At 46.0% G+C, this 13499-nt stretch overlaps 2 protein-coding genes across 12 annotated transcripts in view; one reads left to right on the top strand and one right to left on the bottom strand.

The window, feature by feature from the left end:
• The window catches only part of LOC110970971 (uncharacterized), a 162413-nt gene that overhangs the window by 121268 nt on the left and 27646 nt on the right, over window positions 1-13499 (top strand). The window lies entirely within an intron of this gene.
• ephx2 (epoxide hydrolase 2, cytoplasmic) overlaps window positions 1-13499 on the bottom strand; it is a 27600-nt gene extending 14101 nt beyond the window's left edge. Inside the window, exons 1-16 of one of the 2 annotated variants that reach the window (XM_051942116.1) lie at window positions 13280-13499; window positions 11253-11331; window positions 11012-11174; window positions 8304-8494; window positions 8109-8231; window positions 7949-8020; window positions 7777-7872; window positions 7614-7692; window positions 7485-7519; window positions 6391-6417; window positions 5902-5987; window positions 5706-5817; window positions 4307-4381; window positions 4186-4228; window positions 4002-4104; window positions 147-216 (exon numbers count right to left, since the gene is read on the bottom strand). In XM_051942116.1, the coding sequence (XP_051798076.1) occupies window positions 147-216; window positions 4002-4104; window positions 4186-4228; window positions 4307-4381; window positions 5706-5817; window positions 5902-5987; window positions 6391-6417; window positions 7485-7519; window positions 7614-7692; window positions 7777-7872; window positions 7949-8020; window positions 8109-8231; window positions 8304-8494; window positions 11012-11174; window positions 11253-11331; window positions 13280-13383 (1458 nt within the window). In that variant the 5' untranslated portion in view covers window positions 13384-13499. The remainder of the gene's footprint in view (window positions 1-146; window positions 217-4001; window positions 4105-4185; window positions 4229-4306; window positions 4382-5705; window positions 5818-5901; window positions 5988-6390; window positions 6418-7484; window positions 7520-7613; window positions 7693-7776; window positions 7873-7948; window positions 8021-8108; window positions 8232-8303; window positions 8495-11011; window positions 11175-11252; window positions 11332-13279) is intronic. The other variant, XM_051942117.1, reaches the window with a different exon arrangement.

Here is a 13499-nt window from a genome sequence, read left to right as displayed (position 1 = left end):
TGTCACTTTGCTGCTGTGATGCTGCAAATTTCCCCTTGTGGGACTAATAAAGGATATTCAATTCAGAAATGCCTCCATGAGTTCTCAGGTTTCAGTTTTCATGCATGTTTGGCTTTTTTCAGTCAAATAGAAACACGCTGACAAACCTTCCCAAAGGGTCGGGAGCACATCCACTTCCAGGTCTCCTCACGGTTTCGATACCAGTTCAAGGGTCTCCTGTTAAATGAAGCACAGGAGGATTAGTGACTGACTGGAGTTTATCTGATTGATCAGAAGTGTAAACTTATTTAATCAGCTTAATGCTCAAATATCAGTTTCTTAAAGCCTGAGGCAGCAGAATTTAATGTCTGGTTTTGTCCAACCAGCAGTCAAAAACCTACTCATTTTAGTTGAGTGTCACAAAAAGTTAAAAAAAAAAAAAGCTGCATTGAATATTTTTGGGGGGGAATTAATGGATTCACTTGTCTCCAAAGTGGAACTAAACATTTGAAGCACTTCAGTCATCATGTTGTCTTTACATTATCTAGTCTCCGTGAAGAAAACCAGCTACTGATTAATGTTATTGAGCTTCATGTTGTGTTGTCCCCCCGTCGAATCGCCACCTTATCACGGTGGAGGGGTTTGAGTGTCTCAGTGATCCTGGGAGCTTTGTTGTCCAGGACATAAGCCCCTGGTAGGGTCTCCCAAGGCAAACTGGTCCTGGGTGAGAGACCAGACTAAGAGCAATTCAGAAGACCTCGATGAAAACAGAAAATGGTGAAGCCGCTACCTCGCCCAGGTTAGGGAGACCAGGGCCTTCCCCTGGAGCCAGGCCTGGGGGGGGGAGCTCGTAGAAGAGCGTCTGGTGGCCGAGCCATGGGGTCCCGTGGGGCTCGGTCGGCCAAAGTCCGAAGAAGTAACACGGGGCCATCGCCCAGTAGGCCCACCACCCAGTAGGCACACCACCTACAGGGCAGGAAGTTGTGGTCAGGTGCTATGTCCACCGGGCAGTAGGCAGGAGCGGGCGCCTGGGCGTGCCACCCCCGGTGGCGTAGACTAGCTCTGGGGACGTGGAACGTCACCTCACTGGCGGGGAAGGAACCTTAGCTGGTGCGGTAGGTGGAATGATACCGGCTACATATAGTTGGGCTCACCTCGACGCACAGCAAGGGTTCTGGAAGCAGAATCCTGGAGAGGGGTTGGACTCTCTCCTACTCCGGAGTTGTCCAAAGTGAGACGCGCCGGACGGGCGTGGGGATACTCACAAGCCCCCGACTGAGCGCCACTTTGTTGAAGTTCTCCCTGGAGAACGAGAGGGTCGCCTCTTTGCGACTTCGTGTTGCAGAGGAGAAAACTCTGACTGTTGTCTGTGCTTATGCGCCGAACAGCAGTTCGGAGTATTCGGCCTTCTTGGAGTCTCTGGGTGGTGTCCTGGAAGGGGTACTGCCCGGGGATTCCATTGTTCTCCTGGGAGACTTCAACGCTCACGTGGGCAACAATGGAGAAACCTGGAGGGGGGTGATTGGGAGGAACAGCCTGCCCGATCTGAACCCGAGTGGTGTTTTGTTATTGGACTTCTGTGTTAGTCATAGATTGTTCATAACAAACACCATGTTCGAGCATAAGGTTGCTCATAAGTGTACTTGGTACCAGAGCACCTTAGGCCAAAGGTAGATGATCGACTTTATCGTCATATCGTCAGACCTGCGGCTGCATGTGTTGGACACTCGGGTGAAGAGAGGTGCAGAGCTGTCAACTGATCACCACCTGGTGGTGAGTTGGATCCGATGGCGGGGAAGACTGCCGGACAGACCTAGTAAACCCAAACGTGTAGTGCGGGTGAGCTGGGAACATCTGGCGGAGGAACCTGTCCATAGGGTTTTCAAGTCCCACCTCTGGAAGAGTTTCTCCCGCATCCTGGGGGAGGTTGGGGACATGCATTCTGAGTGGTCCATGTTCAAAGCCTCCATTGCAGAAGCAGCCGCTAGGAGCTGTGGTCTGAAGGTCACTGGTGCCTGTTGCGGTGGCAATCCAAAGACCTGCTGGTGGACACCAGCGGTGAGGGAGGCCGTCAGGCTGAAAAAGGAGACTTTTCGAGCCTGGTTGGCTCGGGGGTCTCCTGAAGCAGCTGACAGGTACAAGCTGGCCAAAAGGGCGGCAGCTGTGGCGGTTGTGGAAGCTAAAACTCAGGTGTGGGAGGAGTTCGAGGAGGCCATGGAGAAGGACTTTCGGTCGGCCTCGGGGAAGTTCTGGCAAACCATTCGACACCTCAGGAAGGGGAGGCAGGGCTTCGCTCAGGCTGTGTACAGTCGGAGTGGAGAACTGTTGACCAGTACTGGGGATATCGTCGAGCGGTGGAAAGAGCACTTCGAGGAACTCCTGAACCCGGTAAACACGTCCTTTATGGAGGAGGCAGAGCCTGAAGACTCGGGGGTGATCTTCATCCATATCCATGGCAGAGGTCGCCGAGGTAGTTAAGAAGCTCCTCGGTGGCAAGGCGCCAGGTGTGGACGAGATTCGCCCTGAGACGTTGAAGGCTCTGGACATTGTAGGACTGTCTTGGTTGACATGTCCATACAATGTCGCGTGGGCATCGGCTACAGTACCTGTGGAGTGGCAGACCGGGGTGGTGGTCCCTGTTTTCAAAATGGGGGACCGGAGAGTGTGTGCCAACGACCGCGGTATCACACTTCTCAGCCTCCCCGGGAAAGTTTACTCTCGGGTGCTGGAAGGGAGGATACGATCGATAGTCAAACCTCGGATTCAGGAGGAGCAATGCGGATTCCGTCCCGGTCGTGGAACAGCGGACCAGCTCTTTACCCTTGCGGAGCTGCTGAGGGGGTCATGGGAGTATGACCTGCCAATCTACATGTGTTTTGTGGATCTGGAGAAGACCTATGACCGTGTCCCCCGAGGGGCTTTGTGGCGGGCACTGTGGGAGTATGGGGTCCCGTGCTCGTTGCTACGAGCCGTTTGGTCCCTGTACGACCAAAATGAGAGCTGTGTCTGCATACTCGGCACTAAGTCAGACACGTTTCCGGTGGGTGTTGGACTCCGCTAGGGCTGCCCCTTTTCTCCAATCCTGTTTGTGGTTTTCAGGGACAGGATTTCAAGGCGCAGTCGTGCTGGGGAGGGTTTTTGGTTTGGGGGCCTCAGGATCGCATCTCTGCTTTTTGCGGATGATGTGATTTTGTTGGCGTCCTCAGACCATGACCTCCAGCACGCACTGGAGTGATTTGCAGCCGAGTGTGAAGCGGCAGGGATGCGGATCAGCACCTCCAAGTCCGAGGCCATGGTTCTCTGCCGGAAACCGGTGGATTGCTCCCTCCGGGTTTGGGGTGAGTTTCTTCCCCAAGCGAAGGAGTTCAAGTATCTCGGGATCTTTTTCACAAGTGATGGGAAAATGGAACGAGAGATGGACAGGCGGATTGGTGCGGCGTCAGCAGTAAAGCGGATGTTGTACCGAACTGTCGTGGTCAAGAGGGAGCTGAGCCGTAAAGCGAAGCTCTCGATTTACCAGTCCATCTCCGTTCCAACCCTCACCTATGGTCAGGACCTTTGGGTCGTGACCGAAAGAAGAAGATCGCAGATACAAGCGGCCGAAATGAGCTTCCTCCGTAGCGTGGCTGGACTCAGCCTTAGAGATAGGGTGAGGAGCTCAGACATCCGGAGGGAGCTCGGAGTAGAGCCGCTGCTCCTTCACATTGAAAGGAGCCAGTTGAGGTGGTTTGGCCATCTGATTCGGATGCCTCCAGGGAGACTTCCTTTGGAGGTTTTCCAAGCACGTCCGTCTAGGAGGAGACCCCGGGGTAGACCCAGAATTCGCTGGAGGGATTATATATCTCATCTGGCCTGGGAATGCCTCGGGATCCCCCAGGAAGAGCTGGGAAGCGTTGCTAGGGGGAGGTGACGTCTGGAACGACCTGCTTCGCCTGCTGCCTCCGCGACCTGACCCCGGATAAGCAGAAGAAAATGGATGGATGGATGGATGTTGCGTTGTAGTTTGTGGTGAATGTGTGGACCTGAAGCCTCTCTCTTTGTACTGGCTGACGTAGTACTGCAGGTCAGCCTCCGTCAGCATGGAGCTCCTGGGGATCTGCTCCGGCAGACCCACAAACAGACCGCCTGTCGCACAACACAAACACTGCATGAGCTCTGTTCATGGAAGCAGTGAAATCATCCACATTTAGCTGGAAATCTCCTCACCTCGAGCACAGACTCCTGCAGTGCTGACAGCAGGACGACTGGCCTGAGGAGACACAAACCTTTGTGATGAAGGAGAAGGTGGATTTTCTGCACTGTCACAGTTGTGTGTGCATCAACTCACCTCTTCACTGCTGCTGGAAAAGAAAATCTTGAATGTTCTCTCCAGATCCTTCTCCAGCTCGGCCTCTGCTACACCCTGGAACAAACAAGCTTCAGTCTGACTTTGTTTCTCAGACAGACAAAAACTAAACTAACTACACCGTGTCCCAAAAGTTTGTTCTCCCCAGAAAAACAAAACTCACACATCCAATATAATCAATTTATTCAATAACCAGTATTTTATCCTTTCACTTTGATCACAGCTTTGAGTCTTTTGAATCTTTCAGGCATTGAACATACGAGGTTCCAGAGTGTGCATGGTTCTGTCTTCCCCCACTAGAGCCGATTCATGGTGGTCGGTGGTGGACTGGTAAAGATGTGACTGTTCAGGATTCCCAGCAGTTCTCAGCTGTGTTGAGGTCATTCCTCCTTAAAGACAGGCAGAAGCTCCAAACTCCATCATTGAGTCTTGCAGCAGTGTGAGCAGGCCCACCATCTTCCATAAATACCAATTCTGAACATCTGTTAAACATTTTCTATTCAGTCACAGGCCACAATTTTTTCCTTCTGGACAGAACAAGAAGTAGAACCTTTTCTCAGATGTTGTTGGTCTAATATTGTGCATTAAAAGTGGAACCTTGAGGCACGATGAGCACCTCTGAGAAACCTAAAGCAGACATAGCCCTCAAATCATACTAAAGGCACTGAATTTCACTGCTCAGAAGATGTTACTTTTCCACCAGCATCTGTATAGATACGATGGTTTTGGCTGTTGGGTGTCTGAAATCAGTAGAGAGGACATTCACCAGAGAAGATCCAGTCCTTCCAGTCTGTTGGAGTCAGAGTTCTGGACTTCTTTGTAAAGCCAGTCTCTTCTCCTGCAGTTTGGTTTGTCGTGGGGTATGTTGCCTCTTGTAAGCTTTCAGCCCCAATGTTTCTGTTAAGAAACAATGCACAGAGCTCTTAAAATATCTTCTCCAAGATTTTTAGCCTCTGACTGTGTCACCAGCATGACGTATACCCCCAGCCTTTCTCATCAGATCCTTGGATTCAGTTAGTCCAGATGGACGTTGTGAACGAGGCGATTCTTTGAAGGATCCTCCTTTGTTGGACCTTTACTACAACTTCTGCACCCAGAGGAGACTTTTGCCATGGCTTTGAGTGACCTGCTGACCAGTTTTTCCTGCATTTCTGAAATATAGGAGCGTTTCCACCCTTTGCTTGGCCATGGTAACGTATCCAAAGTGTGGTGAGTGTAACGCATTGTGGTCAAGCAAGAAATTTATCGACTGGTTCCTGACAGTTTGATCAAACAGCACCTGATCAAGCAGGTGGAACCCAAAACATGTTGTCCAGTAGGGAGAATGAACCTTTGGGACATGCTTAATAAAGACATTCTTACATGCAACTTTGAGACTTACTGGTTTCTGGAAATAGTTCTGGTAGTCAAATACAGGAAGAGCGTTCAGCCTCTCGAAAGGAGAAACTTTAGGATCCACCTTGAACAGAGGAGTGTTCAGAGATGCCACAGCCCTTCATATGGAGGAAAAAACACATTTTAGTTGAAAATAAAGCATCTGGGGAGCCTCCCTGGATCAGTTTGTTGTGTGTGTTCACCTGACTCTCTCTGGGAAGTACTGGGCCATCGACCACACCAGGGCGCCGCCCCAGTCATGACCCACCAGGGTGACCTGTGGGATCGACTGGACAAAGGAGAGTCTGATGTATTCAACTATAATAACTGTCTAAACCCCAAAACCTGAAAACAGGTTTGAAATAAAGCTGCTGTTTTTCAAAAAAATCACCAAAATGACACTATTCATTAGAACTTGATCAAGAAGTTGGACTGGATGTTGTGACAGTCTTTGTATTTCATCAAAAAAGACATTTTTGAATTCTCTAAACCCTAAGCCCTGGTTGTTTGTGATTCATCCTGGTGTGAATTTCTCTAATGACTGATCAAAGTTTATTTTCATCTTTATCTTTCCTCTGAGGTGCAGGACTTCATATTGCAGTGAAAATGAGCTCACAGTGAAGAAAACTGACAAAAAGGACTCATGAACAGCCAGAGGGTTTATTGGCATACTGTGATTATTTAGTACTCACCATTTTATCCAAAAATATGATTAAATCCTGAAAGAAAGAGAAGCTTATGATTTATGTTGTGTAGATATAATTAAAGAACACATGATGTGAATATTCACTGCCGGTCCAAAGTCTTAGAACGCCCCAATTTTTCCAGTTTTTTTATTGAAATTCAAAAAGTCCAATGAACAGATTGAAATGGTCCAAAGGTAAGCAGTGAACTTCCAGAGGTTAATAAAGGTCAGGTTACCTAAAACTGAACAATAATGAACATTTCAGAATTATACAAAACGGCCTTTTTCAGGAAACAGAAATGGGTTTACAACTTATAGCTTTTCTGCAGTAATGGAGGTTGATGAAGTCTTGAAAGTTGGAGCTACCAAATCCTACAGGTGTCACAACTTTTCTAGATTACTTCCAGCCCCCTCTGTCTGCAGAAAGTAGAGCTGGAATCCACCGTGGAACCCTCCAGAACATTATTAGGACAGGAAGTACTGCAGAAAGTAGTGTGTTGCTGTCAAAATGGAGAGGAAAAGGTAATTAACAATAGAAGAGAGACAGACCATCAGAACACCTAAAATGTAGATCTTTACTGCAGAGAAACTATGAAGAAAGTCAGGGTGTCAGTGAGTCCAGTTTTGTTCACCATCAAAAGGCTCAGAAATTGGACAAACTCTGACTGGAAGAAGTCTGAAAGACCCAAAGACACAACAGAACCAGAAGATAAGTTTCTGAGAGTCACCAGCTTGGTGACAGGAGCTCACAGGATGACAGCTTCAATCAGCTTCATAGTGGTCGTAGTAAAAGTCTGAGTTTAACTGTGGAGAGAAGACTTGGAGCTGCAGGTTTGACAGATGGAGTTGTAGCAGAAAGTCGTTGCTATGATGTCAGAATCAGAAAAAGAGGCTTTGCTGGGCAAGTTTAGAATACATTTTGAGTTCTAAATCGATTTTTTTAAAACTTCATTTGTTTCTTTGTTCGGTGCTTTCATTTCAGATAACGATGAGACATGAACATGCAGAATTTACAATTAAAACATGGAAAAATTGGGGTATTTTAAAACTTTAGACTGGTAGTGTATATTTTCCTGCTGTAGTGTGTTGGTGAGTTTGTACCTTACAAAGCTGCTCCTGAGAATATTCCTGTATGTCTGGAAGTACATAAATGACATGAATTACAGTTAACGAGACAAGAACTGAGTTTAACGAGGAGCAACAAGTCATGCATGTTCATGGGTAACACACCAGGGGGCGCTGTGGACTCTCCATATCCCTTCATGTCCAGAGCCAACACCCTGAACCCTGCTGCAGCCAAGGCAGGGATCTACCAGAGAGGAGAGAAAGGTCTGAACATGTTGACGGGCCACAAGCTTTCCCAGAACCCCCTGGAGACGGACATGAAGGTTACCTGGTACCTCCAGGAGTACCAGCTCTCAGGGAAGCCGTGACACAGCAGGACCGGTGGACCGGAGCCCATCTCCACGAAGTGAGTGGTCACACCAGGCTGAGACAGAGACAACAGTTGGAGCTGTGGCTCATGTTTTCATGCTTTAATGAGCTGCTGACTGAATGTTCATTACTCTGATGGTGACGTATCCATGAGGCAGTTGGTCGGGGCTGCAGGTCGGTGGAGGACTCTCTGCTCCAACAGCCTGAAAACACAAAGAGCAGGTGAACAATGCAGCGTTTCCTCCACATATAGAAGCATGTTGTGGTCCAGCCACGCACACTGGTCTGTACCTGAACTCCAGTGAAGTCGGCCAGTTTGTTCAGAGCGGCGTCCAGATTCTCCACCAGGATGGCCTTCATCCCTGCTGCTTCTGCTGCCTTCACGCCCTCATCATCTGCATCCAGCCACACAGCCTGAAAGCAGGTGAAGAGCAAAGTACGTTTCCTGTTTTCAGGATGCGGTGAGTCCAGCAGAAGTCATCTTACCTGTTGTGACGTCACTCCCAGGTGATGCAGAGCGGAGCTGAACATGGCGGTCTCGGGGACCCTGTGACCTGAACGGCAGGACTGGAGGACCAGGTCAAAATGGCCGCCCAGCAGCGAGAGGAGGCCGGCGGGGGCGTGTCCAGAGGCGCTGTCATCCAACCAGTGATTGGCCAGCACGGCTGTGAGTATTCCTTTAAACCAGAGGTTAACATTCAACTTTTGGTGACCTGCTACTTTCCCGCAATGCATCTGGACAAGAGAGCTGAATTCATGTTTTTTTTAAGCAGTGTGCTGTTATTTTACAGATTTCCTCTGTTTTAACTCTCAGATCACTGGTGTAGTCCAGGGTATATGGCGGTATACAGCGTATACCCACTTATTTTTCAGTTAGCATTGCGTATACTCACTTCTAATGCTCCCTGGTGTGCATCATTCTGTGTGTCAGGTAGCCCTCTTTTCCTTAAGGATGATGAAGCCATGAACAACCCTCCTCTGCCTGTAATTGGCTGGTACATGCTACCTTCACTGATTCGATTGGTTAACTTTAGGGATGAGCCAATCAGAGGCAGAGTAGGGCGGGTCATACAGAGGAAAATTTTTCTAACACCTCTGTGGCACTCCAGTTGATTGACAGGTCTGCTTGAAAGATGCGCGGAAATGCGAGAAAGTCAGAATGAACACCTTTCAAGTGAGTGGCACGTATCGAGCGAACCTACTTTCATGGACGATATAATTCTCAGGTAAGTTTTAAGGTGGTTTCCAAATGAATCATTGTTTTAAACTACTGGCAACATGACTGCACATTTCAAGGAGAGGATATTTTGTCGCCAGTGGTTAAAGCTGCAGTCAATTCCAGTCATTTTCAGTACAAAAAAATCGCTAATATTCTATTTGTAAATAAAAATATGACGAGAAATACAGGGAATATTGGACGCGCATCGCGAGGTGCATTTCCTCAAGAACGACCGATTCGGGATTTTATACCATCTTCAAGACATGTTTTGGACAAAATAGTTTACTGGCTTGTTTCGTCTGGATGTCCAAGGTTGGATTATGGCCGTTTTTTGTGGAATATTTTCATCTGTGTGTAATAATGAACCCGGAAATGTGAGTCGCGCTGTGTACGTTGAAGCTGTGTATAGAGAACGGATGGATGAATATTCGTTGTTTGTCGGACAAATGTGTTTATATTACCCGCTGTGGTAATCACATCTGAAAGTGGTTTATACCGGCGGATTCATGAGAATCTAAGCTTTCCATCGGCGTATAATGTTTGTATAATCGCGTTTGCAGTTTCTGACATTTAGCAAATTGCTTATGCAGATCTCAAAGTGTACCGCGGGCGGGACACTGAAGCGTAACTGAAGCGCAACGGGTTAAACTGAATGTCGGGCCGAGTCTGACTAACGTTTTGAAAGGCTAACGTTATTCTAACGTAAGTCTGAAGCTAGCTAGATTGGGATAATGTGGGAAAACCTCTAGGCTGGTAGTTGATTTTAAAGTAAGTAAAAACACAAGAATGGGGACAGGTAGTTTAAGATTCGACCTAAAACAATATTGAAGTTTTATTCATGATGAAATATGAACAAGGATGCACTGTCAACTTCATATTTGAAGTATTTTATTTAAATAAATGTTCAAAAGTAACTGAAACACCATGTTTGCCTCATGATAAATACATGTTACATTAATCCAGTAATAACTACAAACTGCTCCTAATCAAGTCATGATAATTTTATAATAGTGGGCAAGTAGAAATGACTGAATAAATTGAACAGAGTAGTCTTCTATGTCACTGTTTCTAAAACAGGGCATTTTTCTGGACTAATTAAAAAAAAGGTGAAAATTAAGAGTATACCCACTTCTCCAGGGACCACTACACCACTGTCTCAGATACTGTACTTTACCAAACAGTGATTTTAATCGCAGAAAAAGTCAGACTTGTTTAGCTGTTAGCCTAAAAAAATTGTGCAAAAACTGTAAATAATGTCCACATAAAAAGTTTTACAAATGGTAATTTGTTCTTTTACAATGTTCATGGTAAACTTACACAATTTTAAATGTATTTAAATCAACAAAAATGTAATTATTTTTCCAAGTATTTGAAAAAATGGTAATGTATCTGAAGAACTGAAAATGGTAAATATTTTTAAAATTCTACTTATTTTTCCTGCTTTGTTTAATCACAGATATCTAGTAAAATCCTACAAAAATCAATAATTATATATCATCCACATTTTAAAAAATGAGTGATTTTGCAGTCGTTTATTCTTTCATAATGTGTGGATGCTGCTGCAGGTTTTTAATCAACTCAGAGGAAAGACTCTAAACAGCTGGAAGCAACAAACCGATCTTCAGCTCCTCTTAATGTTTTCAGGTCTTTGTTTCGCCTCCATGAACTAAAAGCCAAGCTGTGATTTTTACTCTTTGTGTTTTTATGGACGAGCTGCACAACAAACTGCTGCTTCTTTCTCTTGTCCTGGGACACCTGAAACTTGAACTGGACCAGTCAAACCTGAGGAGTGATGTGACTTTATGGAGGCTGGAGCTCCTCTGAGAGAAAGTCTAAGTATGGACACATAACTGCAGTAGCTCTGGTAGCATCAGGGAGAGGAGAAGAGTTTAAAGTTTACAGAGGGAAACTGCAGCACACTGATGTAGAGTAACGTCAGTGTTGTTGTGAATGAAGTTGTGTTGGTGTTGTGTACCGCTGCGATGCAGACTGGCAGCTGTCTTCAGCACGGCGGGTTGGACGTCCAGCATGGCCTCTCTGAGCGGCTCCAGCAGGCCTCTGACCGACCAATCAGAAGGCAGAGTCACGCCCCTGATCTCAGCCTCCTTCACACACTCGGCCTCCAGCGCTGGGATCATCTACACACAAACACACAAACAGCAGTAAGCCCAGCTCCACTAACAGTCCTGAAGGAAACGGTGAATGTCTTCACCCACCTGAGAAAGTGTCATGGCTCCTCTCTCTGCCTGCCTCATGGCGCCGTCCTTCAGGGACACAACATCTCTGAGAAAACCTCTGAGTACAAAAACCACACAGTACACCTCACATTTCTGAATTAACAGTTCATAACTGATGAAACCAGTGTGTCTATGTCCACTGCTCAGTGTCTTTATTTGTCTGAATAACAAACTCAAAACAAGAAAAACACTCAGAGCTCAGTCCTCCTCAAGGCTGCTCAGTCGTTGTATCATCTCTGACGTCTGAAATCTTGAAAAAATTCGTGGCAGAAATCACAGCTCCATAGAATGTGTCCATTTACTATAAATGTACCCACAAGCAAAATGCATGTGTACGTTATGTACGGATACCGAATCACGTGACCTAAATATGTAGCAGGTGACAGGAATTGATGGGACTCAGAAACACCCCCACAATTAAATCAGTCGTTCCTTGGATCATTTCTGATGGATAAGTCCTGATAAGTCCTCAGCGGTGAATTTGTAATGTGATCATGTAGTATTCACTGGTTGTCATGGTTACGTGTCGCCGTGCCACTATCTGGCAATGATACAGAAATCTTTAACAAATCCGTGGATCCAGACTATAAGCTGCTTCACTGCCAGAATCTAATCTTTTAGTCCTTGTGTCATTTCTGACCTTCCTTGAAAATTTCATCCAAATCTGTTCGTCTGTTTTTGAGTGATGTTGCGAACAGACATCGATCGTCACATAAGTCTGCCGTTCTTTGGTGTAGGTCAGGACACGAATATCCGAATATTCGGGCCGTCTCCAGCACTCCTCTCCCACCCTGCCCGTCGGACGTTACGGGGCGGAACGAATATTTGGATATTCTGAATATCCGGAGACCAGAAACCACTATTCGGGCCAGCCCTACTTTGGTGGAGTAAATATTCATTTTACTGTCAAGTCTGACAGAGAAACATGACTAATCTCCACATTAGAAGAGTCTGCACAGCAAACATTTATTATTCTGTTCTATTTGGAATTCTCCTCGAAACATTACTGTCATGATTACTAAAAGTACAAATGTGATGTTTTAGGGAGAAAACTACTTAATTTTTGACTCTTTGGGCTTTCTAAAAATACAAAGCACAACTTGAAAAGGGGGAAAAGTCATGAGCATAGAACAGGGTGTGTTTGAAATGAGGTGAAAGGTTTACAGTGTCTGAGTTCAGCTGGTGAGATCAACATTCAGTCATAGTTTGGGTTCTTCTTTGCTGCTGCCAGGCGTGTTGGCGTTATTAATTTAATGCAGGAACATGATGTAAGTTAAACACCTGAACAAACAAAACAAGTCATGGAAGGTATGCTTACATAAATATTTTTTTCAGAGTTGAGGAAGTCTGTTGGCCCAACTTGTTCTGATGTTGAAACCTGCTGTAACTGAACAGGTTGGGTCAAGGTCGAGTTGGAGAGTAATAAATCAGACCTTAATCCAAATTACCATTCCAAAATCACCATTTAATCATAACTGAATTAATCCAACTAATAACTTTTAACTGACAGTTTGGTGTCAAAGATGGAAACTTAACACAAGACGACAGATTTTATCATAAAGTTGTTTTAACCCAAATAAGTCAACGACATCAAAATGAAAAATCCAGTTTCTGCTGATTAAATAATACAGCTCTCTGGTTGACGACAGAATGGATAGTGGATTGGAACTCAGTTTAATATGTTTAGATAATATAAAGTTAGTCCAGTCCTGTTCTGTTCAGACTCATTAGTCCACATCCTTTGTGCTGCTGTTTCCTAAAGCAGCTGAGTTATGACAGTTTAAATGTGTCAAATGTCACTCTGATGTCACTTCCTGCTTCAGATAACACCAGCGCACACACTGGTTTTATTTCTATGAAGATTTCTATCAAACTTCTGCCACATTTTCACATTTCAGTCAGATTCCTTTCCTGCCACGGCTGATTTACCAGTTTGTCTGTACTTCTATCAAACTAATCAGTTCAGATCAAAGTGCAGAGCTGTTTCATAACGGCTGCTTTCTTACCCCGGCAGACTGTGCAGCTTCTCCAGCTGGTGGAAAACAGACTCAGGTCTGGAGGAGACAGCGACTCCCCAGAAGTTGAACAGGACGGCTTTGTTCCCGGCCATGTGAGAGCGTGAGTGGAAGGATTTCTGTTTTCTCTGAGCTGAGCTGCTGCTGCAGACGAGTTGTGCTCATGCATGCAGATCAACTTTACCCTCTGAACACACTCACTGCAGGTCCA

This window comes from Acanthochromis polyacanthus, chromosome 22, assembly GCF_021347895.1.
Source record: "Acanthochromis polyacanthus isolate Apoly-LR-REF ecotype Palm Island chromosome 22, KAUST_Apoly_ChrSc, whole genome shotgun sequence".
Classification (NCBI taxonomy): Eukaryota; Metazoa; Chordata; class Actinopteri; family Pomacentridae; genus Acanthochromis; species Acanthochromis polyacanthus.
This window is presented reverse-complemented; position numbering and strand designations above follow the sequence as displayed.